Below are 25,846 nucleotides of genomic sequence, written 5' to 3'. Positions count from 1 at the left end.
GAAGCTCGGAAGGTTCCTTCTGGCCGGTCCTTGCAGGGGCTTTCCAAAAATGTAATTCACTCTCAGCTACAGAAACAAAGGACATACAAAATAATTTTGACATTTTCTGCCAGAGAGGCAGTTTGGCCCAGTTTCTGGGCATACACCTTCCCCCCTGAATTCGAGGTGGTGCCTCCCATTCAATGAGGCAGCTGACCCAATCCCCTATCAGCCCTCCGCTGCCTCCTGCCCATTTCCTTGAGTTAACTTTGCTAGGAAAAAAAAAAAAAGTATGTTCATGCAGTTTCAACACATTTTATTATATTTCTGTATGCATTACTCTCAAAACATATCACAAGAAATGATCAAACCACTTAAAACCTTCAAATAAAAAATCTGAAACAGTTTATGCCCACAATTGTACATATTTATAGTTAAGAAACATTCTTTATAAATATTGTTTCCTCTGTAGCAAGTTAATACCATAATTTAATTACAAATGGATAAATATGGTAACGGGTATTTACAGAAGGAAGGGTGTTATTACGGAAAAAGCTAACGGCACGACGTTTACTTCCCCCCCCCTCCCCACAATCTTTCATACAGGAACTAACAAATTGAACTTGCAAAAGCACTAAAACATCACATGTAAACCCAGCTAACAGAAAAATACATTCACAAGCGTTGGTGGCGGTGATGTGGATGTGAGTGCTGTGGGTCTGCGTGTTGAAGAAACAGAAGGGAGACTTTGGCACGGCTTTTTTTTTTTTTTCCAGTCTATAGTTGCATGAAGTTTACAATCAAGTTGCCTCATAAAAAGGAACACAATATTCAATACCACAATACAAAAGAAACCATTTTCTTCCACATTACTTAAAAAGAAACCGGGGAAACTAAAAAGAGAAAAAGAAAAAAGCCCATCACTTGGGGAAGGGAAGGGAAGAGAGGCAGGAGGAACAAAATCCCGCAGAATTACAAATGGACAAACTTCTATACACCAAGAAGCCAGTAAAACCACCTCGGAGAAGAAAGGAGTCCGCTATGTACAGTTTGTCAGAAGACTGGGCAAGGCGTGGGGAGGGAAGGGGCGTGGAGGGAGGCAAAGGCGAGGTTTGGTTCAATATTTTTGTGGGTTTTTTAAATTATTTTTTATTTTTTATTTTTAGCTTTAAAGATTCCGGAAGGGATATCGTTGCTTTTCATGCCTAGATTATTAAAAAAAAAAAAAAAAACTTTTAAAAATCCTTCTGCTGGTAAAATCATTTTCATCATCATAAAAATCAGATTGGGAATTTTAACAACAACCATCACCGGGGTGCTCTCGGCGCTGTTACCGGGAGAGGGACAGAGGGCAGCCCCGCCCGGGTCTCTCACACGTACCATTCATTGAAGTTGGAGGACAGGCCGCCGTGGCCCCCGGCCGTCCCGCTGCCCCCGCCGGAGCCGCCGCCGCCCCCGCCCGCCCCGCCGCCGCCGCCGCCGCCGCCCCCGCCGCCTCCACCGGAGCCGCTGCCCGCGCCTCCGCTCCGGTGCACCGCGGACACGGCCGCCGCCGCCGCCGCCGCCGCCGCTGCAGCCGCCGCCGCCGGGGAGAGGGTTGAACTGCTCTGGGGCTCGGCGCTGGGCGACACCAGCCCCGGGGGCGTGGACGACTCGTAGCCGGAGCTGGCGGCCGGGGACGACTCGGAGCCCTGCGGCGAGGACTCATGGACCTGCAAGACAAAAGCCGGGAGGGGAGACCAAAGGGGACTGGGTGTGAGTGCAGCTGCTGTGGGGCCGGGCCTCCCCCGCCACCAGAAGTGGCCCCCCGCCCACGCCCCCGGGGGCCCGGCCGGGACCCTCGCCTTCCCACCACCACCCCGGGGCCGGCGGTGAGCCCGGCCGCCTCGCCCTCCTCGCGCCAGTCCGGCGGTACCTTCATGTGTTTCCGCAGAGAGCTGGGGTGTGTGTACGACTTGTCACACATCTTGCACAGATAGGGCTTATCCGAGGTGTGCACGTGCATGTGCTTCTTCCTGTCGCTGCTGTTGGCGAAGCGCCGGTCACAGCCCTCGAACTCACACTGGAAGGGCTTCTCCCCTGTGGACACCAACACGCGCGCTGGCTGCTGGCGCGCCCGGAGACCCCCCCCCACCACCCGCGCCCCGGGGAACCCTTACCTCCCACCCCACCCCTTGGCCTGGAAGGTGACCAGGCCTCCGGGAGGAGAAAAGAGGGGCGACAGGGGCCTGGGGTTTCTTTGCGCCTTCCCACCTGACCGCCGCGCTTTTATTTCCTATTTTACTTTTCTTCCAGGCTGACTCGCGTTTCCTCACATCTCTGATCAAGTTGGGGTAGCCCCCACCACCGCCCCCAGCCCTGCCTAACTGCCTTTCTTACAAGGCTTCTTGGACTCGCGGCTTCTAACAAGTTGGTCTCGCCATGGAGAAGCTGTTATTATGACAAAATATTTGGGGCATTATCAGAATCACACAGGCTGCTGTCGGCTTCTCTCTGGGGCCAGTAGGCAATTATATTTGGAGATGCTGTGTGTTGTTTGGGGACCGTACTGTGGATAGCGACTGAGCCAGCATTCTTTTTTTCCCATCCAAAATTCTGCAAATTGAATTAACCAGTAATTCTCGGCCGCACTCCCGGCGTTTTGAAGACAACTTGGGGGAAGAGATAAATATGAGATAAGGCAGCACTTGAGAGGGATTGCAGAGAAGCGCAGGCTAGGCCGTGGGGGTGGGGGATCAGCCAAGGCTTTCAGAATTTCCCTGTTTGAATTTTCTGGCGGTCCCCACATTCTGTTGCCAGAATTCCAAATGCTTGGAGTCATTTAGAGGTGTGAGAACTCCAACATTGTTCCACTTGGAGAGGGGATCATTTAACGTTAAATTCCATTAGCACCTAAATTGTTTCTTAAAGACATCCGCTCAGACGCAGGACTCGAAAGCGAGCGTTTCATGCAAATAAATTTCTCAAATTTTAAACCTTGTTAAAAGCTTGTCTCGCACCTCGGCTGCCTCCCTTCCCGGAAGAGAACAATAGGCCGCTGGCGCACCCCCACTTCGGAGTAAATATTGACGGGGGAAGTTGCTAAAACATTTGGCTTTCTTTTAGGAAATCGTCTGGCACGATTTTGGTTGGGACCTGGTCATAGATGAATAATCTATGAGGCGAGAGGCGCGTTCTTTCTCGGCGCTCTCTTCTCACGCGATTGCCCCGCGGGGCCGCGCCGCCCCGGGCTCTCGTTGACCCGGCTGTCGGTCCAAGTTTGGAATCGCAAACCCTCTGGTGCCTCTTAAGAGAATTTCACAGACTGTTGCGAACCCACCGTAAAGCTCCGCGACCCACCTCGAGATGGGCTTTAAAAAACACTTTAAAAACGAGAAACGCTTTACAGCTTCGGCTCACACCAGACTCATTTTTTAATGGGAAACAGTCCGGGTACGGACGTTTGGGCCCGTAGTTTAAAAAAAAAAAAAAAAAAGTGGAAAAACACACAAGCCACTCAAAACGCAGACGCACACCCGGAGCAGAAAAGCACATTCAGACAAGCTGGCAAAATCCTCTCTAGGCTCGATTCCCGGGCACCGAGTTGGAGGGTACTTCTATTTTCTGCGTTCTGTTTAGGACGGAAATTATTCACCGAAGCTGAGCCAACAAAGTAGTTGCATCACCCAAAGCATGCATTTGATGTCACCTCGATCATTTAAAACTCAATTTCCGCACATGGAAAAAAACCAGCCCAATAATAATATTCTTTCATTCGCCAACAATAACAAGCCGCTGGCTCTCTCTCGCACATACGAAAACATCTCCCGTTCCAGGGCAGGGGCTGGCGGTCGGCGCGTTTCTCCCAGCCAGCTAACCACGACTTCTCTCCCTTCTGCGCCCCGACCCCGACCCGACCCGCGCGGTTACCTGTGTGGGTCCTTTTGTGGATCTTGAGGTTCTCAGAGCGCGCGAAGACCTTGCCGCAGCCCGGGAAGGGGCAGGGGAAGGGCTTCTCGCCGGTGTGCACGCGGATGTGGTTGACCAGTTTGTATTTGGCCTTGAAAGGCTTGCCCTCGCGCGGACACTCCTCCCAGAAGCAGACGTGGTTGCTCTGCTCCGGGCCGCCGACGTGCTCCACCGAGACGTGGGTCACCAGCTCGTGCATGGTACTGAAAGTTTTGTTGCAGCTCTTCTTCGGGTTGCTCAGCTGCTCGGGGTCGATCCACTTGCAGATGAGCTCTTGCTTGATGCACTGCTGCCGCATGTAGCGGAAAAAGGCACCAGGGTGGTGGTGGTGGTGGTGATGGTGGGCCGCGGCCGCTGCCATGTTCATCCCCATGTTCATATTCATGGGGCCGTACTGGTTGTGGAGCTGCGCCGCCGAGTAGGGGTCGGTCCGCGGGCTGGCCACCTGGCGGTACTGCTCCGAGCGCCCGAACACCTCGCCGGGCAGCCCGAGGCGCATCTGCCCGTTGAGCACATTCTGCGAGCCGTGCGGCCCGTGCTGCTCCGGGAGGCCGGGGAAGAGGAGGTGGCCCTGCGCGTCCGAGTGCGCGTGGTGCAGGCCGCCGGCCCCCGGCCCGAACAGCCCGTGCTGTCCGCCGCCGGGCGCCGAGTCGCCAAAGCCGCGGCTGCGAAACAGGAAGTCCCGGGTGGAGTTGAAGGGCGGCCCGGAGTAGGAGCCGACATGCGCGGCGTGCGGCCCGAGCGCGGCGGCGGCCGCGGCGGCCGCGGCAGACCCGGGGTAGGCGCCGGGGCCCTGCGACGTGAACGCCGAGCTCTGGCCAGGGGACAACTCGTGCGCCCCCGGGTTGAGCTTGAAGGCGCCCATGTGAGCAGCCGCTGAGTCCACAAAGCCGTTCTGCGCCGCCGCCAGGCTCAGTTCGCGGTCCTGCATCTCCGCGGCCGCGGCGGCCGCCGCCGCAGCCGAGTGGTGATGGTGGCGCGCGAAGCTGCCCACCCCGATGGCCGGGAACTGCGGCCCCGCGTCCAGGAGCATGGCCAGCGCGCCCGCCCGCCCCGCCGGCCCCGGCGAACCCCGCGCTTCCTCGGCTCCCACTCCCGCCCCGCTCGCGGGGCTGCGTCCAGCGGCCGCCCGGCTCCGAGCACAGGCGGCGGCGGCAGTGCTGGCGGCGGCTTCAGTCCCGCGAGCGGCGCTCCTGCGCCCGCCGCCTCCGCCGCCGCCTGGATGTGCCTCGGGCGGCCGGGCGCGGAGCGAAGGCGCGGAGAGGAAGAGGAGGCGGCGGCGGCGGCGGCGGCGGAGGAGGAGGCGCGGGAGGAGGAGGAGGAGGAGGTGGTGGAGAAGAGTCCAAAGCCAGGCGGAGAACCAAAGTGTATTAAAGGAGCTGCGGCGGGGGCGGGCGGGCAGGGCAGGGGAGGGCGGGCGGGAGGAGGGAGCAGGAGGGAGGCGTGGGGAACCGAGCGGAGAGGGGGGTCGGCGGGGGGCGAGCGCCGCGCCGCGGCCCCCACCCCTGCGCGCACTCGCGCGCGCACGCACTCGCTCGCTCGCCCGCCCGCCCCGCGGTCCCGGGGCCCGGCAGCGCCAAGCGGCGCCTGCAGATTGCGATCACCGCCGCGGCGGGGCCGAGGTGGCGGAGCGCGCCGGCGGCGCGCGGCACGGGCAGGCGGGCGAGGCGAGGACCGCGGAGCCCTCGGCGCTTCGGCGGCCCAGCCCGGCGGGGCCCGCGGCTCCACCTGGCCGCGGCGGGGGTTCTGGGGGCGGCGGACGGAGGCCGGGCGCCCTCTCCGCGGCGCGCTCGCTCGGCCGCTCCCTCCCCCGCGGCCCTGCCCGCGCCGCCCCGCGCGCGGCGGGTATTGTTTGGCTCGGCGGCCGCGGTGTTTAGCCCTCCGCGTCCTCAGCGCTTGGCATTGGCTGCGCCTCGCGTAGTAAACTTGCGAGCGGCCCCCGGATTCCCCCAGATGAAGGAGGCTGCCGCGCTGCTCCGTCTTTCTTTAAGTTGTGCGGGAGGAGGAGGCGGGGGAGAAGGGGGGCTGTGGGAGGGGAGAAGGCGAAGGAGGGGAGGAGGGGGAGGCTGGACTCAAAAACAATAACAACAATACCAAAAAAAAAAAAAAAAAGTGTTCTCCAGCTCGCTCGCTCCCTCCCTCTTTCTCGCCTATCGGCTCAGGAACCCGGGGCCCGGAGGGGCGGCCGCACCCGCCAGGACCGAGCGGAATTCAGAGCGAGTGCCCAAGTGGAGGGCGAAGTGCGTGTCCCTGCTTTGGGCTGCGGTGGGCTCCGATCGCCACCGCCTCCGCCTCTGTTTATTTCACCCGGCGCAGCCAAAGCCGCAGCCTTTTATTTTTTTATTTTTTTGTCTCCTCCTTTTCCTCTCCCCTCCCCCTCGCCCCTCGTCTCCCGCCCCAGCCTCCCTCCCTCGCGCTCCCGGCCCGGCCTACTGCTCACACCGCCCCTTTAGCGGCGGCTCCCGCCCCGCCCTCCCACCCGCCCGGCGCCGCCATTGGTCGCTGCCGCGCCGTCAATCCAGCGCCCCCGCCCCCTCCGCTCGGGCGCAACAGCAGCTCCCCGCCGCCCGAGCCGCCGCGCATGGTGGCAGCCCGCCGGGTCGGCTGTCCTCCCGCTCCGCGCCCCCGTGCGCCTGGGCGCGACGGCTCCTCAGCCTGCAGGCTGAGGCGCTCCCCGGAGCCCGCTGGCCGGCCGAGCGAGGGCCTGAGCCGCGGGGGTGGGGTGGGGTCACAGTGCCCTTGGTTGGGTACCCTGCGCCCATGCCCTCCCGAAGAGGCCACCGTTTCTCCGGGGAACGAAAGCGGGCACCCCTGGTTGCTCGAGAACGCGGCTAGCGACCGGGCCCGCGAGGTGGGAGGTTCTGTGCACCGGGAGGCTACAGCCCCAGTGCCCCACCTGGAGGGTGCCGGGGGGCGCGCCGCCCAGGAGCAGATCTCCGGACGTGTTGGCACGCTCCTGGTCCGCGCCCACCTCCCCATAACACACTTTCGTCGACTTGTCCTGGGGTAGTGAACACACAGGTGCAGGATGGGGGGGGGGGTGTCTTGAGAAAAACAGACGTGCCCTTCCCTCCCACCCTTCTGGACACTCACCCAGACGCCGCCCCCTCCCCGGCCGCGGCCCCCACCCGGCTCTCGGCGCGCTCCACTCCTCCCGCCGCTCGCGTCCCGCTCTGATTACCGCTGTAAACACTGGGCAGCGGCCCCCGCGAGGGAGGGGATTGCTTGGAAGCGGTTTAAAGACAGTGTCACCCTCGGGGTGGGTGCCCAGAAGCCCGGGCCTCTGCCACTGTAGGGTGGGAGGTGTGGGGACGCCGGAGGCGCCCGGCCAAGCCAGGCTCAGGCTGTAGTTCGGCCGAAGGTCAGGCTCATCAGAGTCTCGGGAAAAGAAATCTCCAGACTGGTAGGTCTCAAACCTAGAAGATACTTATAAATAGTTCTCCAGAACCGAGAACCCCCACCCCCGCCGCCCTCCGCTCTAGGCGATAGCGGGGCCCGAGGCTGCTCTCTGGGTCCCAAGTCCCCGGTTGCCCGCTGAGGACGTTTCCCCTTCCCGAGGCCGAAAGCTTGCGCTCTGGAGGTAACCGGAGAGGGAGCGACGGGCCCCGGAGGCTGCGGAGGTGCGAATGGAAGGCCCGAGGCCAGCGCCTTTCTTCGCCTAGCTAACAGAGAGAACTGCTTTAAACAAACAAAAAATCTCTGGGAGTTAAAATAAAATTCAAGGAAGAAAATAATGAACACGCATTTCAAAATTTGAAGTTGAAATTAAAGCCACAGGAAAAGAAAACGCGGGAAGAGAACTCCAGCAGGCGATCAGGGGCAGAACCGGGCCCTTGCGCTCGCACAACGCAGCCTCTCTCGGCTTCAGCGGGTCCCTAAAGATCCGAGCTGACCGCAGCCCTGAGCACAAGGGGCCCGGTGCCCTCCCGCTGCCCGCCTTCCCTGTCCCTGCCCCGGGGCTGGGGGCAAGGAGAAGGAAGGCCCGGGCATCTTGTCTGAAAGCCCGGGATTTTGCTCGGTAGCTAGGACTTCACGACTTTTCTGAAAGAAGGAAATGTTCCTCCTCTGGGCACACCTCTCCCTCTGTCGGGGGGGAGGGGAAGGCAAATGCCAAACTGCCCCTCGAGGCAAAAAGGGACCAGGGAGACAGAGACAGAGACAGAAATACGCCAGGCAGAAAGGCTGCCCTGATACAGTGAATCTGCCCAATGCACAGCCTGTCACACTTGTTTCTTGTATTCATCAATTTGTATGGGGGGGTGGGAGGGGGGAGAAGAATTGGCAAAGCTTACCCCGAAAGTATTTCCCAAAGAAAATATTTTCTTAGAAATAATGGTCGTGAGAATAACAATCCTGCACGTCCGCAAACCTCACTCTTCTTCCTTCTTCCAAACCATCAGACTTCTCCAAGTTTTCCTTCCTTCCCACGGACTCGCCCCCGCCGCCCTCCTCTGTCCCCTCCTCCCCGCCCCGTTCTCTCCTTTCGCTTGGATTGCCCCTTCGCAGCGCCCGTTGCGGGCCGAAGCCGCTGGGCGCTCGCGGGCCCAGGATCCCGGGGCCGCGCGGCCGGGTGGTGGGACGGACGGCTGATCCCCGCAGGGGACCCCGCGGCCTGGGCGCTCTTGGCTCTTCGTTCTCGGCTCCAGTTCACCTCTCTCTCTCTCTCTCCCTCTCTCTCTCTCTCTCTCTCTCTCTCTCTCTCTCTCTCTCTTTCTCTCTGCAGGACACGCAGGAGCTGAGCCAAGTTCAAAGTCACGTCGCCGTCTCCTCTTAGAAGTGCTTTATTTCTCCACAAACCGCAAAACCTCTTCGCTTCAAGACTGTTTTTTTTTTTTTTTTTTAAGGGAAGGAGAGGGGGAAGACGGAGAGATCAAGAAAGCAAGGGACAGAGAGAGAGAAAGAAAAAATAAAAAACCTGCAAAGCTTTCAGAGTCATTGCCTCAAAAGTACATTTGAGGTCCTTGGCCGAAGGAAAAAAAGCCAGCCGACTTCCGCGCCCTGCGAGTGAAATTCAGTTTTTCAACAGGTTTCTAGAAGGGCCCGCCTTGTTGGTGTCAGAACCTGGGGACCCCCAGCCATCTCCATCGGGCAAACGTTTGCTCTCTTTGTAAGTTTTCCAAAATTGGGCTTTTCAGATGTCCTGGGGCCAGCGCAGGGCTAGGCCAGCGAGACTCCAGGCTTCTCTGTATATGGATGATCCCAGGGCTGGTGACCCTTTCCCCCACAAGTGGAGAGAATGGCAGTGTAGTAGAGAATTCGGATTGTCTTCAAAAAGAAAAAACACAAGAACACCAGTAAATCCCATCAAACACCCGGGCACTCATTCACTGAACACCTCATTGCGGTTTGTGGGCCTCTGTAAACGAGTGACTGGCTTCTCTTGTAGTATGCTGAGTATTTTGTGTACATATGCCTACAAACAATGTGAGGCACACACAGGGTACTCACATGCTCAGGTATATCTTGTTGGCCAGGAGAAGCCAAAAGCAAACAAGCAGACAAAAGGGATCTTTATACTGGAAAGCAGAAACACTGGGTGAACACACGACTCAACCTTCTAATTTTCCTCTTAAGGGAAAAGATGGAAATGGAGGAAGAGATGGGAGAAAAAATGTGGAATCGACTGTCCATATATACCGGGCCCAAAAAAGGGCAGGGGGGGCGGAATTTCACAGGATTTCAGCACTGTCCTCTGTATCACAGACACTCATAAATTCAACAAGATCATCAACAGGATATTAAGTTGCAGGTCACCTTTGATTCAGCCTCTCAGTCACTCCTGGGCTGGGTGATCCCTGACCCATGAAGGACCACATGTGTGGTAGGGGACCCCCCTCCCCTGTAAAACCACCTAGAATAAAAGAGCTTTGTCCGAGGTTTAGAGAAGTGTAATGTAAAAGAAGGGGAAATTGTGAAAATCTCAGCCAATGTTGTAACTTTTAAATACCATTTTTAAGAAGGGGGAGATTTAGTGGAAGCGGAGAGTATCAGGGCATAAGGCCCTCACTAGCCTGCTCAAAGAACTTTTTTCTACAGTTAAAATTTACTGTTCTGTAACCAGGCTTATAAAAAGTCTCTCTATAAAATATATGTTCACCAGTAGTTTAGTGATAGAGATGCAAATGTTTGTCTATTTGTCATTAGGGACTCAGAAAAGAAAAAAAAAAAAAGGAATCCAACATTTCTGGGTGACAGTGGTTGTGCTTTTGCAAAATGAGAGGACTAACTATCTTTACTTTGTCTCCTTTCCTGATGGGAGAGTTTCTACTGCTGTAAAACAAAAACAAAACCAACCGCCCAAAACAGAAGGCAGTGACTTACATCAATGTGTTTGATTATTTTGAGGGCAGTTATCCTTTGGGCTCCCAGGCAAACTACAGCCAGAGAGGCTGAATACCGGTGACAGGCGAGCAGCTTTCCAATAAACTGCAGTGTTATTGCAATAGACTTTGTAATACAATTTATGCTGTCATTCATAAATAACAATGCCATATGTCAACCATATTGCTTACACAAGTAAATCCGTCAACGTGTCACTATTTGATTTATCTCAACAGCTTCTTCAAATATTGAAGTATAGATATTGGAAGGGGTATGGAGTGAGGGGAAACTACTCACAAAATTTGAGATTAGAAATAAAAGAACTTCTGCTTCTCCTTTATTCCTCATCCAAAAACATTCTAAAGAGTAAAGTGTGAGGGGGAGGAGAAATACATCTTGGAGCCAACATAAAGAAGTACTGGGTGGTTATAGGAACTGTGAACAGGTAAGGAGGTTTCTGCTTACTGGTTAGACCTTGTAAACATATTTTTAAAAAGATGACAACTAGGGATTTTGAAAGAACTTACCAATCTTAATGGTTAAATGTGGGTCAAAGGCCATTCAACAACGCTCACCCCTGAGGATAACAAATGATAACCAAATGATAATATTTGATGACAGGTCAATCTTACTGATTTTTTTCGAAGTGGGGAAGTGAAGAGAGGCAGAATTTTTTAAGGCTTTTAAGTACTAAGGCCAGGCGTAAATGGGATGAGTCCAGTTCTTGAGTATCCAAAACAAATGAATAAACAAACCCCAAGGTTGTAGTGATGGCTTCACAGCCCCGGCCTCTGGGTTTTTTGGTTTGGTTTTGAATCCTCATGAAGTCAATGTTCATGGGACAGGGATCAAAGAAGCACGTATTTGGCTACTCTCAGCCTCACACATGTCCGAGGAGTCTGAGGATTCAGCTGAGGCTCAGAAGGACAAGAAACGGAGGGAACCCTCGGAGAAACTCTTAGAACTGAGACCTGTGTGTTGCTTCCTGGCACCCAAGGCCCCAGGGCCGGGTCACAGGTCCCACCAAGTCAGGTCGCCAGCGGTGAGGACTGGGGGCTGGGCAACTGGTACCCTCCAAGTGCGAGCAGGGCAAGGGGCCGGATACCTCACTGCCTAGTGGCCTGGAGAGCTTGATTCGGGTAAAGCCCTTGAATCCGAAGTCTTCATCACTTCCGGCCACGACAGAGCTCAACTGAAACGCAGTGTTGCGGGTCCTCGTGCTCCCCTCGCCCCAGCTTTTGAGAGGATCCCCCTCCCAGCCTGCTAATAAACCCTCCTCCCAGTTGAGCACCCCCACTGGGGAGCCCTTGGGCTGGGCTACATAAGTCCTCTGACCCCTCGAGGGGCTCCGACCACCCTCTCCGCCCTTGAACCTGCCTCTGGCGCAGCCCAGATGGCCCAAGGTGCTCCAAACCGCTGGGCACCCAGCCCTTCTGCAAGGAGGCCGCCCTTGCGGAAACCACACGGGACGGGCAAGCCATAAAGCAACTGCAAAGGCAATAAAGGCCAGCTCAGTGGGTCCCCCAGCTCCTTTCTTGTCTACCTCCCCGTCCCCAGCGTACCCCCTGCTCCCAACCCCCCTACCCCCGCCTGCCGAAACAATCAGACAAAGGCTCAAAAGCCAGGAAATGTCCAATTCACTTCCCATAGAGTTTATTAATTGCCCACACCCATCGCGAGGAGACTTGGCTGAAACCAGGGACAAGCGGAGGGCACCGGGAGCCTCAGTTCACGCCCCCCGGCCCTCGGAGCAGCGGGGAGCCGTGAGCGCCAGTCTGGGCACCCCGAGATCGGGTTCGGCCGCCTCCGGGCAGCGGAGCGCAGCGTGGCCGCCGGGTTCCGGCCGGCTCAGCGTAGACGGCATCTTCCCACCCTCTTCGCGCCTTGGTTTGGGGCCGGGAACCGGTTGGGGTTCGGGGTGCAGCAGAGAAGTCTGGAAATCGACGTTCCCCAGGGAGCACCTGTTGACCCTAGAAAGGACACCTCCATGGATCGGCACGCTGCTGGCCGCACACCACCACCTCCGCTGCAAACGCGCAGAGAGGAGCAAGGGTTTGGAGGCTCTGCCCTGGGGACCAGCACCAATGCGGAAATACGGGGCTAAAAACACAGGGGAACTGGCATAACGACTTCTACACCCTTTTGCTTAAAAAAAAAAAAAAAAAAAACAACCCACACTAGTATTTATTTTCTTCAACGCCCTGGAAATTGTTGGTGTTTACTTAGGAAGTGTGACACAGTTATTGGGTCCTTAGAAACTCGGGATGTGAAGGGGTTTTGATTTGGCTCCCAAAATGGCTTGAAAAAGAACCAGCGCACCTGGGGTCAGGCAGGTCATCACAATAACAAAAAGCGCCTCTACAAAATAAAAAGCTCTTTTACAAAGAAAAGCAATCCGGAAATCCATTGCGAGCCTTCCTGATGATCATCTAGCCAGGCCTATTCTCAGGTTTAATTGGCAGGCGGTTTATTGGCGCCTTATTGGTGTTGATTGAAATTTTGCTTCCAGTTCTTTCTTTTAAGAATTAGCATCTCAAGTCGATTTACCTGAGTCAATTATCTTTTTTAGTGTCTGAGTTTGGTCATAAGTTTGCAAATATTCATTAAACACATTTCGCAAGTATCTCTCTCATTGCTATTCAAACCTCTATCATTTCCTAAGGAAGATTTTCTTTTTTAAAGCTTCCCATAAAAAGAAATTGATCAGGGAGCTATATTTGAATTAAGACATATTAAATCGATGACAGATACATATCATGCTGTGTTTAACAAGAGTTGTACAAGGAGGCGGGTTCCAGATTCCGGCAAGGCTCTGCTGCACCATTATTCACATTTTTACAGCCTCTCCTTCATGCCTTCACCCATTAAACCATTAAATTTCAGCAATTCAATAAAACAAAGCAGTTATAATTTTGAGGAAAAGCTATTCTGAAAGAGGTGGAGGTACCCATTTTATTGCACAATAAAAATGCTCAACAGTCTATATTAAAGGCTTGGTTGGGCTTATTCTCTTCTTTATTCATTCTTTTTGCTTTGTTTTTACTTATAACCTGCAGGACTGCACGCCATGCTGCCATTATGGACTTGTTGATGACTATTGCTAAAAAAATTCAAATAGAGGAGCCTCATTTGCAAGGTTCTGAGAGGAAGTGAAGACAGTGGACAATTCCAAATAAGATGCTTTCTTCATAAACCGTTGATAGACATGACACAGTCCTTCCTTCACCTTGCCTGGGTGGCTTGAGACTTTTTAAGTCTTGGAAAAAAACATTGCGAAAGACTTCTTCCTCTCCAACTATAGATGTGGATTTTGTCTCTGTTGTTTATTAAATTGTTTTTCGTTGTGTTTGCACTCAAGCCTTGCTTATTTCACCTTATTTGAGCTTCACTGAAGCTTAAAGAAAATACCCATTTGAAATCTGATTGTACTATTTTCTTTGTTGGTTTGTCAGTTTTATAAGAGTAATGACATTCTCAAGGCTCGCAGGGAAATTCCCTGCTAAACATTGTTCACACCAGTGTGGAATCAGCTCTTTTCAAAATAATTCTTCCCACTTCTCAGGATGATCTCACAGATGATGGCTTTATGGAGTCTTTTTTTTTTTTTTTTAACTTGGACAGCAAACGAATAAAGTGGGTAACATGTTTTACTGTATCCCAAACGGGGCGTGGGGGGGGGCGGAATTTTAGTCATGGTTTCTTTTTTAAAAAATAAGTTTATGTAGGGCAGCAAAAACAGTTTAAAAACCTGACTTTAATTTTTGAGCACCATGGCATATGGCAAAATTTTAAGATGTTTTCTTTTTAAAAGCTGAATCACACTTTAGGGCAATAAGAACCCTTAAGTGTGAGGGATGTCACATTTCACTGCCCCTTCCCAAGTGATGCAAGGACCTATTTCTCTCTTCAAAAAGATTTGATAGCAAATCACTTGAAAGGGGGTGAGGCTTACTTTTTGTGAAAGCCAGTTTTTATGGTTTTCAAGGAAAGCATCTCTCCTGCTTGATGAACTTTTTAGAAAAATTGTAACGTGTTATTCTGTTAGCACATAAAGTGCAAAGATACTGCTTGCTTTTAAAATAATTATTTTATTGTCTTCAATCTAACTTGTGGTCCTTTCGGAGAAAATGAGGCACCCATATGGACTGCGTTCTGCACCGGAAGGAGAACTTGTGTTTTAAAGATATGGTTTATTTAGCCGCTTCCCCTTGGACAGATGCTGTCTGTCCTGCCCTGCCAGTGTATCTCGGAGAAGCAAAAGTCAGAATCACTGCCCGATGCCCCTCCCCCTCCGTAGATCTAATTGAAAGTGGCAGATCTAGAACCGATGAGCAGTGAGATTACACTTCGAGCTGACTCCTTTGAACCATGCTGAAAAGGATTCCATGAGCTAAAAAGTCGAGGTAAGACGGTTCCTTTGGGGAAAGATGTATTTTGACTTCACCTGGTATTTTGCAAGCAATAGGATTTTAATATCCTTTCTCATTCCGTCTACTGTCTGTGCGCCCTCCGCGAGCGCTCTGCAGATCGAGTGCCTTCCCAAATAAGAAGTTTCCACCATCCTGTCCTCGAGCACGGTGGAGGCCATACATCTGTTCACCCCCTCCTCCCTTAGAGAGCAGCCCGGTGCTCTTCCAAGGGAGGAGGTAAGAAAGTGTTTGGATGCTGGAAGGGACGCGGTGTGCAGTGAGCGAAGGCTTTTGAAGTTGGGGGCTCCCCCTCCCCTCGCCTTTTGCTCCCCGGAGGGGTCCCCCAGTCCAGAGCCGCCTGGCGCCCTTCGGCCGCGTGCCGGCGCACGCTCTCCGCCAGGCGCGTCCTGGGAACGCGGGGCGCTGCGCGCGCAGGCCGGCCGAAAACTTTCTGCAAGTGCAACTTGGGCATCCCCGGGGAGGCGGGGACGCAGGGCTCCGGGGGAGGAGGGGGCGCAAAGAGAAAGCGAAGCGGCCGCGAGTGCGGGGGCGGGTGCCCCCTGGGCCGAAGGCCGGAAAGGGAGCCAATCGGGCAGCCGCGCCTGCTGCCAATCACGCGGCTTCCTCCAATCCCACCCTTGCTATTTCCAAAATCTCGGTCCCACTGTGCAGCTCCGAGGTGGTGTCCGCTCGGCCAATCGCTGGAGGACCGAGTGGGAACGGGAATGAGCGGAGTTAGGAGGCCAGGACAAAGAAGTTAAAGAGCGCCTAACGTATACATGTTTCTGAGGGCGGGCCGAGGGGGGAAAAAATTACCCCCAGGGAGGGTCCGTGGGTCTGATTGTGTTGCTCTGATGGAGCCCCCTTTGAGCAAGAGGAACCCGCCCGCGCCGAGATTAGCGGATCCGGCCGCGGCTCGCGCCTGGCCGCTGCAGAACATGACAGGCTTCCCGGCGCTGGCCAGCGCGCCCGCCCACTCCCGGGTCCGCGCCGCGGCCGCGCACCTCCGCCCGCGGGATCCGGGCACTGACCCCGGCGTGGCCCGCGCTCCGCTCAGACCGGAGCACATGGCCCAGGCGAGCGCGCCTGACCCCAGCCCTCCCTCCCAGGCTCTCCCGGCGCCGCCCGAGTCCCCGGCGGCCGCCGCCCGCGCCGCCGCCTCGGCCGTGCACCCCGGCGCCCGCACCGCCCCCGGCGGCGGGGGCGCCCGCGGCGGGCCGTCCCCCGCGCCCCCGCCCCCAGCCCCTCCTCCTCCCCCCTCCCCTTCGCCCCCTCCTCCTCCCCCTCCTCCCCCTACCCCTCCTCCTCCTGCCCTCTCGGGCTACACCACCACCAACAGTGGCGGCGGCGGCAGCAGCGGCAAAGGCCACAGCAGGGACTTCGTCCTCCGGAGGGACCTTTCCGCCACGGCCCCCGCGGCGGCCATGCACGGGGCCCCGCTCGGAGGGGAGCCGCGCTCGGGCCCCGGCTCCCCCCAGCACCCGGCCCCGCCTCCCGCCTCGGGCGGCATGTTCATCTCGGCCAGCGGCACCTACGCGGGCCCGGACGGCGGCGGCGGCGGCGGGGGCCCGGCGCTCTTCCCCTCGCTGCACGAGCCGCCGGGAGGCTCCGGCGGCCACCCGCACCCGCTCAACGGCCAGATGCGCCTGGGGCTGGCGGCTGCCGCTGCGGCGGCAGCGGCGGCGGAGCTGTACGGCCGCGCCGAGCCGCCTTTTGCGCCGCGCTCGGGGGACGCGCACTACGGGGCGGTGGCGGCCGCGGCGGCCGCCGCCCTGCACGGCTACGGAGCCGTGAACTTAAACCTGAACCTGGCGGCGGCGGCCGCGGCGGCGGCGGCAGCGGCCGCAGCCACCGGGCCGGGGCCCCACCTGCAACACCACGCGCCGCCCCCGGCGCCGCCGCCGCCGCCGGCGCCCGCGCAGCAGCCCCCCCACCTCCCGGGGGCGGCCGGGGCCTTCCTGCGCTACATGCGGCAGCCAATCAAGCAGGAGCTGATCTGCAAGTGGATCGACCCCGAGGAGCTGGCCGGGCCACCGCCGCCGCCCCCGGCCGGCGGCTCCAACCCCTGCTCCAAAACTTTCGGCACCATGCACGAGCTGGTGAACCACGTCACCGTAGAGCACGTGGGCGGCCCCGAGCAGAGCAGCCACGTCTGCTTCTGGGAGGACTGTCCGCGCGAGGGCAAGCCCTTCAAGGCCAAATACAAGCTTATCAACCACATCCGCGTACACACCGGAGAGAAGCCCTTCCCCTGCCCCTTCCCGGGCTGCGGCAAGGTCTTCGCGCGCTCCGAGAACCTCAAGATCCACAAGCGCACTCATACAGGTGGGTGTCTGTCCCCGGCCGCCGCAGCCGCCGCCGCTTCTTGCCGCCGCTTCTGCCGCCGCTTTCTCTTCCTCCTTCGTCTCCTGCTCGCCTTCATTTTTTTTGTTTTCTCCTCCTTCCGCTGCTTCTCTTCGCATCTGTATAACCCGGACATGTGACTTCTTGTTTTTCTCTCCCTCCCCCCCCCTTTTTTTTTCTATGAATAAGTAATTCGATAGCGCACACACACAGGCCCCCGCGCTCCGTTCCTACGCGGTCGAGTCTCCAGCGCTCCCCGCAGCCCCCTCCGCCGAGACCGGCCACGCGCTCCAGCCCCCGCAGCCGCCGCCACCCCGGAACAGAAGCCGCCGCCGTCGCCGGATCAGGAAGGCGCCCAGGACGGTCGGCAGCCCCCATCCGCCCGGCCCCTTAAACTTGGGGAGGGCGATGGGGAAGAAGCGCCGAACCGGAGCCGCTCCGGCGGCACTTGCCTCCGCACCGGATGGCAGGCCCCGCGCGGTGTCCGCGCTCCGAAGAGCGGGCGTGCTTGGGGCGCGTGGGGGCGGGGGGAGGTGAGGGGTGACATCGAGGCCGCAGGAGGGCCAGCTCGGTGTGGCCCCTCCGGGACGGTACAGGGAAGGGGGTCTTGTTCCTTCCGGGCGGAGTGTAGAGTGCGAAAGGAATGCGCCCCCCGGAGACCTTCCCCCTACACACACACACACTCGCGCGCGTACACACTCACCCACCGTTACACACCCCACACGTACATGTTCACGCGCGCACACATCACACCAGCAACAACTTCACACACCCGTGTTCTTCTGACCCGCTCCCTCAGAGCTGGGACACCCTTGGGCCCTGATGACACAGTCACACTTGCTCATTCACACGCCTTCATACACACACCTACTCACACGCGCCGTCACACGTTTTACCACACGGGCCCTAGAGGGTGCTGAGAAATTGGTTTCCGTCATTTTGGAGAAGGTTCTCCCGAGAGGAGGACGGGGCGGGCTGCAGAGGCTCCTTGAGGCCCACCGCCCGCCGTGGGGCCCCCTCCCGCTCGCCCCGCCCCTGCCTTAGGTGGTGGGGGGCGTGCCCCCTTCTGGGGTGAGGGCGGCTGCGGCCTCGGGCGCCGGGTGGGCTCCGGTGGGGCCTGCGTCCCCTTGGAGCGGGCGCGCGCGCTGGGCCGGAGCGCCGATGAGCGCGAGCTCGGTCGGGATTTATAGGGACAGACGAGATTACCCCTCGGAGGACACTTAAGTAACTGGAGTTTACGTTCGGCAATTACTTGGCTGATTTATCGGCGCGGTGGCGGCGGCGGCGAGGAGGCAGCCGCCAGGCGGGGGCCCCAACGCCTGACCAGCGGCCCAGGCCGAGGCTACGGGGAGGGGCGGGGAATCTGCGCGAGGAGCCGGGTCCGGGGGGCCCGAGGCTGGAGCCCCAGGCCTCGCTCCTGCCGCTGGCACCCGCCAGGCCTCCTGTGGCCTGGCCGATGACCCCGGGCTAGGAGCCCGTTTTCCCCGGAGGCCGGTCTGCCAGCCACGTTGTTTTCTCATCGGGATCGGCCCGCTTTAAGTGATGTTTCCAAAAGGTTTCCCACCGGGCTCTCGTAAAACCTCCCCGGCCCCGCTAAGCCAGCGGCTGGCCCTGGGGCCCAGCATTTCCCGACCAGACGGAGGCCTGGGGCTGTGGCGGTGAAGCGCCCCTCTCAAGGGGAACGCCCTGACGGCCCCCGCGACCTCGGGCCCTTGGCGGCCTTTTCACCTCCGAGGGGAGGGGACCTTCCCTCGGCGGCCCGGAGGTTGCCCCGCGCTGAGGCCGTGCTCGCCCGGGTCCCGCACGGAGCTGGAAGCTGACGGCGCGGGTGCCGGCCCTCCGGTTCCCCCGGGACGGGCCGCCTCCCGCCCCTCGCCTCAAGGGCGCGCCCCCGGGGGCAGGGACCCGGGCCGTTTGGTTTTCGGGTTCCTCGCGCGCAGGACTGCGTCCCCGCCCGGCTCGCGGCGGCGGCGTGGGCCTCGCCGGATCCCTGCAGCAGGGATGCGAGCGCCCGCGCGTAGATGCTCGGATCCGCGCTGGGTGCTCTTGGCGGTCCCTGGGCCGCTGAGCCATGGAGCCTAGTGTCTAGCGGGGGCCAGCCGGGACTCCCCTCCCCACGGCAATGCTCTCCCTTTTTGGAGGGGCGGGGGCGGGGGGCGGGCAGCTATCCGGGGATCCCGGGACAGGCTGATCAAAGGGAATAATCCCCCGACCACTCCAGAAGGCCCGTTTCCTGACCCACGTGCCCCCAGTTATACTTCTAACCTTTCTTGGGGCTGGACTGGGAGTTCTCACACATAGCTTCCCTCACTCTCTAAAACCCTATAAGTAGTTAAATTCCGACGTGACCCCACTGTCAGCGTCTGAAATGTAAACACTGGGACCTCTCACCCTTCCTGGTCAGGTAGAATTTGCTCTCCTCCACCTGCCCACCCCGCGAATAAAATAGGCAATTCTATCACCCTTTCCTTTTATTTTCTATTTTCTTCCTCCATCTCCCCTTGTGCTGGCTTTTGTACCTTTCTTTACGCACGGTATCTGCCTTTTCTGGGCCTGATTCTTAATGCTTCTCTTTATCGTGAGCACTGGTGAAGCTTGCAACGTCCAAGCCGTTTATTCTGCACAATAAATGCTTAGCCTGTGCAGAAACACAATGTTCTAAAAAGCAACATTTGCATAGGGCAAATAAATCCACTTAAGCCTCCATGTTGAAGAAAAGCTGATTATGCTTTTTAGAGGGAAGAATGCTATATTAAGTTAGTATTATCTCCAACTTAAAGTGGAATATAGAAGTCAGGACAAATAACCAGTGTTTTGATAAAACTTGATTTCTGTTGCAGCCCCTCTACAGAGAATTTTTAAAGGGTGTCACTATCATCACATTATGTTGTGTTTTTCTCTCTCTTTGTAGGCCAATGTAGGAGGTATATGAATAATAACTCAATTTTTAAACAATACTTCCAGGTAGGGTAAGTTATGTTACAGGCATCTGAATACTTTTCAGATGTGCTAATATACTCTGGCACTGAAGTAGTTATTCATTGATGAAGTTAAAAGAGAGAAAATTACACCGAAATATTTGTATAGGAGAATCCACCACAGAAAATTTATGTACACTAAGCTGTCTTAATAGTTGTTTGGCTTTTTAAAAACAATTTGTTGAAAAACAAGGAGAAGACTGTATCTTACATATCAGCAGAGTAGCTGCTGAAATGTAGACAAACTCCTTTTAAAATCATTTAAATATAAGGAATAAGTAAATTACTATACCACAGTATGTATGAGATAACATCCAATTATGGACTCAAATACATCAAGTTCATGGATACTAAGGTGGGGGGGTGGGTCGTAACTGCTACCTGCTGTCTTTCTGTCCTTGCTTTTTAAGACCACGGTGTAGAGTGGCTGGGTTATCTAGTCTTCGTATTTCTACTGCCTGCACCCAGACCTTGTGTGTAAAGGCCCTGTGTTCCTGGGGTGGGTAGAACAGCTTAAAGGGCAGTGGGCCCAAAGACTCTGATAAATAGCATTTTTTTCCCTGTTTACTACTAAACAGTATGTTAGAAGAAGCCTCTGGCTGAAGTTTGTGGTCTTTATTAATGCTTGTTAAGGTTCTGTTCCGCTAGGGTCTTAACTGCCCAGTAAGCTGTGAGAAGAGGTGGGAGAAGGAAGAGGCCAAGAGCCTATTCTGTGCCCAGCTAGGCTTGTAAAAAATCTAGTGGTCGGATCGTGGTTTTCACAGATGTCTTTATTTCTGGGGAGAACGGGGTTTTGGTGTATTGCCTTTCCTTTCCATCAATGAAATCCTGGGGAACGCTCTGAAACAGAATGCCATTATTATAATTTTACTGATCAATCCCAGTTTACTTTTACTTGAGTATCTGTTTATTTTCCTTCTCCTTTTCTTATGGTCTTCACCTAAGCTGTGGCTTTGGAAGTTACTTCAACAGCATTGACCTTGACAGGGGGGATCTGTTTGAATTTTTGTGTGTGTAGACCCGAGGAGGACAGGATCCAGGTATTTGGGTCCCCGTTGGATTTCAGCATTATTGCCTAATCCAAGCTCTTAACCCTTCTCGCCTTGACCCCTATGGAACTTCAGGTGGACATCCAGCCTCTTGTAAAACCCAAGTCCAAGGAGAGCCTCCAGGCCAGGGGACACCAGGCCCATCCTGGAAGTATCCCTTCCCTGTAGCATTCTGGAACCTGGGAATTGGGAATGACTAGGCTGGAAGTCGGTCTTCAAGAGAATGGGAAGGTGCATCCTCCTATCTGCTTGAAGATTATTCTCTCAAGTTCAGAGGACTCTGAAGAGGCCCTGTTAACCTCCCCTGTGCTTTCTTGCAGGGGAAAAGCCTTTCAAATGTGAATTTGATGGCTGTGACAGGAAGTTTGCCAACAGCAGCGATCGGAAGAAACATTCCCATGTCCACACCAGCGACAAGCCCTACTACTGCAAGGTCCGGGGCTGCGACAAGTCCTACACCCACCCGAGCTCCCTGAGGAAGCACATGAAGATCCATTGCAAGTCCCCACCGCCTTCTCCAGGAGCCCTGGGCTACTCATCAGTGGGGACTCCAGTGGGCGCCCCCGTGTCCCCTGTGCTAGACCCCACCAGGAGTCGCTCGAGCACTCTGTCCTCTCAGGTGACCAACCTCAATGAGTGGTACGTATGCCAGGCCGGCGGGGCCCCCAGCCACCTGCACGCCCCTTCTAGCAATGGAACCACTTCTGAGTCTGACGACGAGGACATGTACGCGAACCCTGAAGTCGTGCGGACGATACATTAGATTCGATCAGTCGCCATCACCATCAGTAAAGTAATAAGTGGGAGCCCTTGGACCGCATCCTAACCTGAGACAATGCCGAGCTTGAGACAAACCCGACTCAGACTTGCCACCAGGTCTAATTAGCCCTATTTATTTAGTATGAAACCCTATGGTGTTGGTACATTCAATTAATTTAATTAAGATATTTGGGCTTTTTTCCCCCCCTTAGAAAACAAACAAACAAACAACAACAAACCCAACCAAGCTGGACTTGTATGTTGCAGGGGGACAGGACTGGGAGCAAACTGTACCAAGGAAGATAAATGGAGAGATTACAGTTCATCGAGACACACTGCCAACGCAATATATGTAGTTCTTTACAAGGGTTAGAAAAAGAGCGTTGAGTCAGCACTCAACACAGCAACAAGGCCCTCTGCACTTCCCGGAGTGCCTCGAGACCGCCTTTGACACCATAATGGAGCCCCTCTGCTTCCTGCTTGGGCCCTGATTCTACAAAGACCTCTTGATTGTAAACCACACACACTTGCTGCATCACCAACAGATCCTGGACTGTACCTGTGTCCGAAATATTTGTAAAGACCCTTTCAGTTCTAATACTTGTAGTTTTTCATCCCCACTCTTTTATTACTGATCTCACCATAACACAGTATTTTTATACAGGATTACTCCTTCAGTACCCTGCTTGTATGATTAAAAAAAAAAAAGGAGATGCAGTGACCTAGTACATCTCCATGTATTGTGTTACTGTGATTGTTCAAGCAGCTGGACAGAACTGCTGCAGTAGACAACTGTGAAACTGTGATATTTTATAAAATAGAAGAAATTCAAGTGCTTTTTTTTTTTTAATCAAAAATCTCAGATGCTGCCTCTTTACTCTGTCTAAACTTCCTATGTAATAAAAATACTATGTTTTAGATCATAAGTTCTTGGGATGCCAAAATTCACAGGCAAGTGTAAGAAGGGGTGATGTTGGCAACATGCCTATTTTTTAGGAAAGCTGTTGTTTTAAAAACAGGCCAACCTCTCTTTTATACTGTTTATCGACCTTTTAAAAAATCTTTATTTTTCAATGCTGGAAACTGCATTTTAATGCATTTTCTTCCACCTGAGCATACAGAATTCTATCCCACTTGAAAATGACACTGTATGATTTACACTAAAAGAGGGGAGGGAGTTGCCATACATATTAAAATTGTTAAAAGGTTTATAGCTACCACCAAACACTGATGAATGTGTGACCTTTGCCAGAGCTGTCAAGCTGGGACAAAAAAGGTCAAGGACCTAGGACAATAACTCTTAGTCAATTTATTTTTGGTTGTGGTACAACACATCTCGTGTGCAAAACGTAGTCCATCATATACATCATACAAATAGACTAAAGAGCACTAATTTATCCTCAGAGACCCTGAAGACACCCCTTCCCCAGGGTTTGTAGAAATTTGTTTTGTGTGCTGTGAGTGGTTGATGTAGTCTTGTCATTGTTAATAACTTGTATGTGAACACTATTATTTGTACAGTTGAATTAATTTATTTTCAGACATCATCCTTTTTTTTTCCCCCCTGGAAGAGTTCAAAGCACACCAAAGAATTATATTATACATTTTGGTGAGAGATTGTCATTTATGACCTACAATTTATTTTAAAAAAAAGAAAGAAAATGGGAAAAATATATTTTTAAGCTTACTTGAATGAACAACGTAATGTGAAAACCAGGACTCTTCCTGCATGTGTCTTTTTTGCATTGTGTTGATGAGATGATATATAGTTTATAGATATATTCTATTACTAGTACAGTGCATGGTGCTGTCACTTTGAAAGCCTTTCAATGTTGTCTTCAGATTGTTAATGGTGAATATGAAACATGCAGACCCTCCTTTATTAAGAAAAAGACCATAAAACTTGAATATAAAATAATTCTACATCTTTAAAGTTTATTTGATTTTTGTATTATTCATTTTCAAAGCTCTTTCAAATAGACAAAATAAGATGAGGTATGAACTTTGGGGGGATAATTTATGTATCGTAAACTTATTCAAACAAAATATTCCTGATTTATAATGAGTTGTTTTATTTATACAACTTTTTCAATGGTAGTTTGCACTATTCTTTATTATGCTACAGGTTTATTTATTATGAAACAAAGGAATATGTATTTTATGTATTTTGCCATGCTTAGGTTAACTCTGCCACAGATTTATTGGTTCCTGATACACTTAAAGTAAAAACTTAAAATGTGTACCTCCAATAGAAAGCAAGAATGATTATGAAGTAAAGAGTTTAATAAAAGTATTCTTCCTATGTATCGCTTATGTTTTACATGATGGCACATCTCTGCCATTCTCTTCCAAACAGAACAGGTTGCTCATGTAGTAATCATTCGGTTCTCTTCCCTTGATCTCTATTTCTTTACCCTCCCCAAGCAATAAAATATGTTTACAGCTTGGTCTAATTTACAATCTAATCTAGAAAGTACAGTATATTTATGAAGACTAAGCCCTGTAGATTGCACAGCACAGTGGCATAAATCTTAGGGGTTACTGCGCACATTTGTTAAAATTAATAATAGCCTTAGTGATCCTCATCAATGGAGAGCTGAAAAGCAAATTTTAGCGTTTCTTTGCTGTCCAGCCTCTTTCTAAAGAAAAAGGTTAACAACGAGGAAAAGATGGAGAAAAGGACAAGTGAGATGTTTGCAGACACAAAGAAGCTGAAAGAATCAGCTGAGGTGGGTATGGAGTTCAAAACATCCTGAATGAAGCTCAGTAGTGGGCACCAAACACCTCTTCTATTAGGTGATGGGGATCAGAACCCACTTGTACTGTGGTTTACTTGGAAGTTGAGTGCAGATAAGTAATTTAGTCTTTTGCCGCAGGTGTTATGAAGAAATTTGCTTCATTGCCACAAAATGCCCAAGTGGCTTAGAGTAATAAGATTGGCTGTCCATATTAACAAGGCTGAATCCTTGTTTGTTTTTAAGCTGACTGATATGAAACTGATAAAAGGCAACTAGTCAAAAACAATTGGTAGTAATGTCAATAAACAGTTCTCCAAAAGGTTATAGTGGGTTTGTTTTTTTTTTTTCAAGTCGGGTTCAGTTAAACGTAGTAAAGGGGAAAACAGGTTGCAAAGGGTTATTTGAAGCCAGATGACAATAACCAGAAGACGAAGGAGAAAAACACTCAAATGAAGTCCCCAATCAATGGAAAAACTTACAGCTCTCTAATGAAGTTTCTCTTGAAAAGAGGGGTGACACAAAGCCACCAAGACATGAATCATTCATGGGAAATATAAAAGATAAAAGATATCTGACAATGAGCAGAACCTTGTATAGAGTGTATAAAACAAGTTTCCCCTTCTTATTTTCTGCTTTAAAACGCACAATCTCCCACTCCCAGCGTCTCTGTCCAGTCTATAGAGTTGAAATTGACCACTGCTCGTCCTGCGCCACTTCAAAGTAATTTAGTCCAGAACGGAAGGCTTGGCGCTTGGACAACCTTCATGGTGTGTTAAGATTTCTATGGCAATTGGCAAGCAAGAGGTTCCCATCTGAATATGTCTCAAAGAAAGCCACTATTGACACTAAGTTGGCTATCATCAAAGACTTTATCTTTCCTAGGCAAAACGTGGCCCTCGTGGCCCTCTCGAACACTGTTTAAATCATCTACCTTTGTTTTCTAGGCTAGGAGGATCTTCAAACACAGGAGTGTTTGTTGTTTATGTGTGTTTTTCCCCATTTAGGATGCTTTTTGGTAAAGCTAATGCTCCTAAATGCTGAAGTACAGAGAAAGAGCCGGAGGGCAGGCACTATATTCTTTTAAAGAGATGGAGATGACCACACAAGGGGGATAGGAAAAGAGGAGGCCCAAATTCCTTGAAAGCCAAGTCAGAACTGATCTGTGACATCACAGTTTTGCCATATATCCCAAATACCGCATTTGGAAGCTTTCAGAGACCATAGTGGTTCTCTATCCATCTATCTATCATCTATCTCTTTCTCTATGAAAAGGAACAAGAGATGTTCACCTGAACTATTTGTTATTCCAGTTTGGCTGGGAA

At 53.4% G+C, this 25,846-nt stretch overlaps 2 protein-coding genes and 1 long non-coding RNA gene across 3 annotated transcripts; 2 read left to right on the top strand and 1 right to left on the bottom strand.

The window, feature by feature from the left end:
* Positions 1-278: 278 nt before the first annotated feature.
* On the bottom strand, positions 279-5,299 carry ZIC2 (Zic family member 2). Its single transcript, XM_027973755.3, has 3 exons — positions 3,889-5,299; positions 1,895-2,058; positions 279-1,691 (listed from the first exon to the last, which is right to left on the bottom strand). The coding sequence occupies exons 1-3, from the start codon at positions 4,958-4,960 to the stop codon at positions 1,350-1,352; spliced, it is 1,578 nt and encodes a 525-aa protein (XP_027829556.1). The 5' UTR covers positions 4,961-5,299; the 3' UTR covers positions 279-1,349.
* Positions 5,300-7,192: 1,893 nt separating this feature from the next.
* Positions 7,193-10,583, top strand: LOC132657308 (uncharacterized). The gene is made up of 2 exons (XR_009595293.1): positions 7,193-7,330; positions 8,651-10,583. It is a non-coding gene; the product is annotated as an uncharacterized LOC132657308 (long non-coding RNA).
* A 4,775-nt stretch (positions 10,584-15,358) lies between these two features.
* On the top strand, positions 15,359-24,088 carry ZIC5 (Zic family member 5). The gene is made up of 2 exons (XM_004012344.6): positions 15,359-16,982; positions 21,348-24,088. The coding sequence occupies exons 1-2, from the start codon at positions 15,437-15,439 to the stop codon at positions 21,788-21,790; spliced, it is 1,989 nt and encodes a 662-aa protein (XP_004012393.4). The 5' UTR covers positions 15,359-15,436; the 3' UTR covers positions 21,791-24,088.
* Positions 24,089-25,846: the final 1,758 nt, after the last annotated feature.

This window comes from Ovis aries, chromosome 10, assembly GCF_016772045.2.
Source record: "Ovis aries strain OAR_USU_Benz2616 breed Rambouillet chromosome 10, ARS-UI_Ramb_v3.0, whole genome shotgun sequence".
Classification (NCBI taxonomy): Eukaryota; Metazoa; Chordata; class Mammalia; order Artiodactyla; family Bovidae; genus Ovis; species Ovis aries.
Note: the sequence above shows the minus strand (reverse complement) of the source record. Positions and strands in the feature narration are given on the sequence as shown.

Coding starts and splice junctions, on each gene's coding strand:
- ZIC2 (XM_027973755.3), bottom strand. CDS start 4,960: ATGCTCCTGGACGCGGGGCCGCAGTTCCCGGCCATCGGGGTGGGCAGC. Junction 2,059..3,888: donor CCACAAAAGGACCCACACAG/GTAACCGCGCGG, acceptor TGGTGTCCACAG/GGGAGAAGCCCTTCCAGTGT. Junction 1,692..1,894: donor CTCTGCGGAAACACATGAAG/GTACCGCCGGAC, acceptor TTTGTCTTGCAG/GTCCATGAGTCCTCGCCGCA.
- ZIC5 (XM_004012344.6), top strand. CDS start 15,437: ATGTTTCTGAGGGCGGGCCGAGGGGGGAAAAAATTACCCCCAGGGAGG. Junction 16,983..21,347: donor CCACAAGCGCACTCATACAG/GTGGGTGTCTGT, acceptor GCTTTCTTGCAG/GGGAAAAGCCTTTCAAATGT.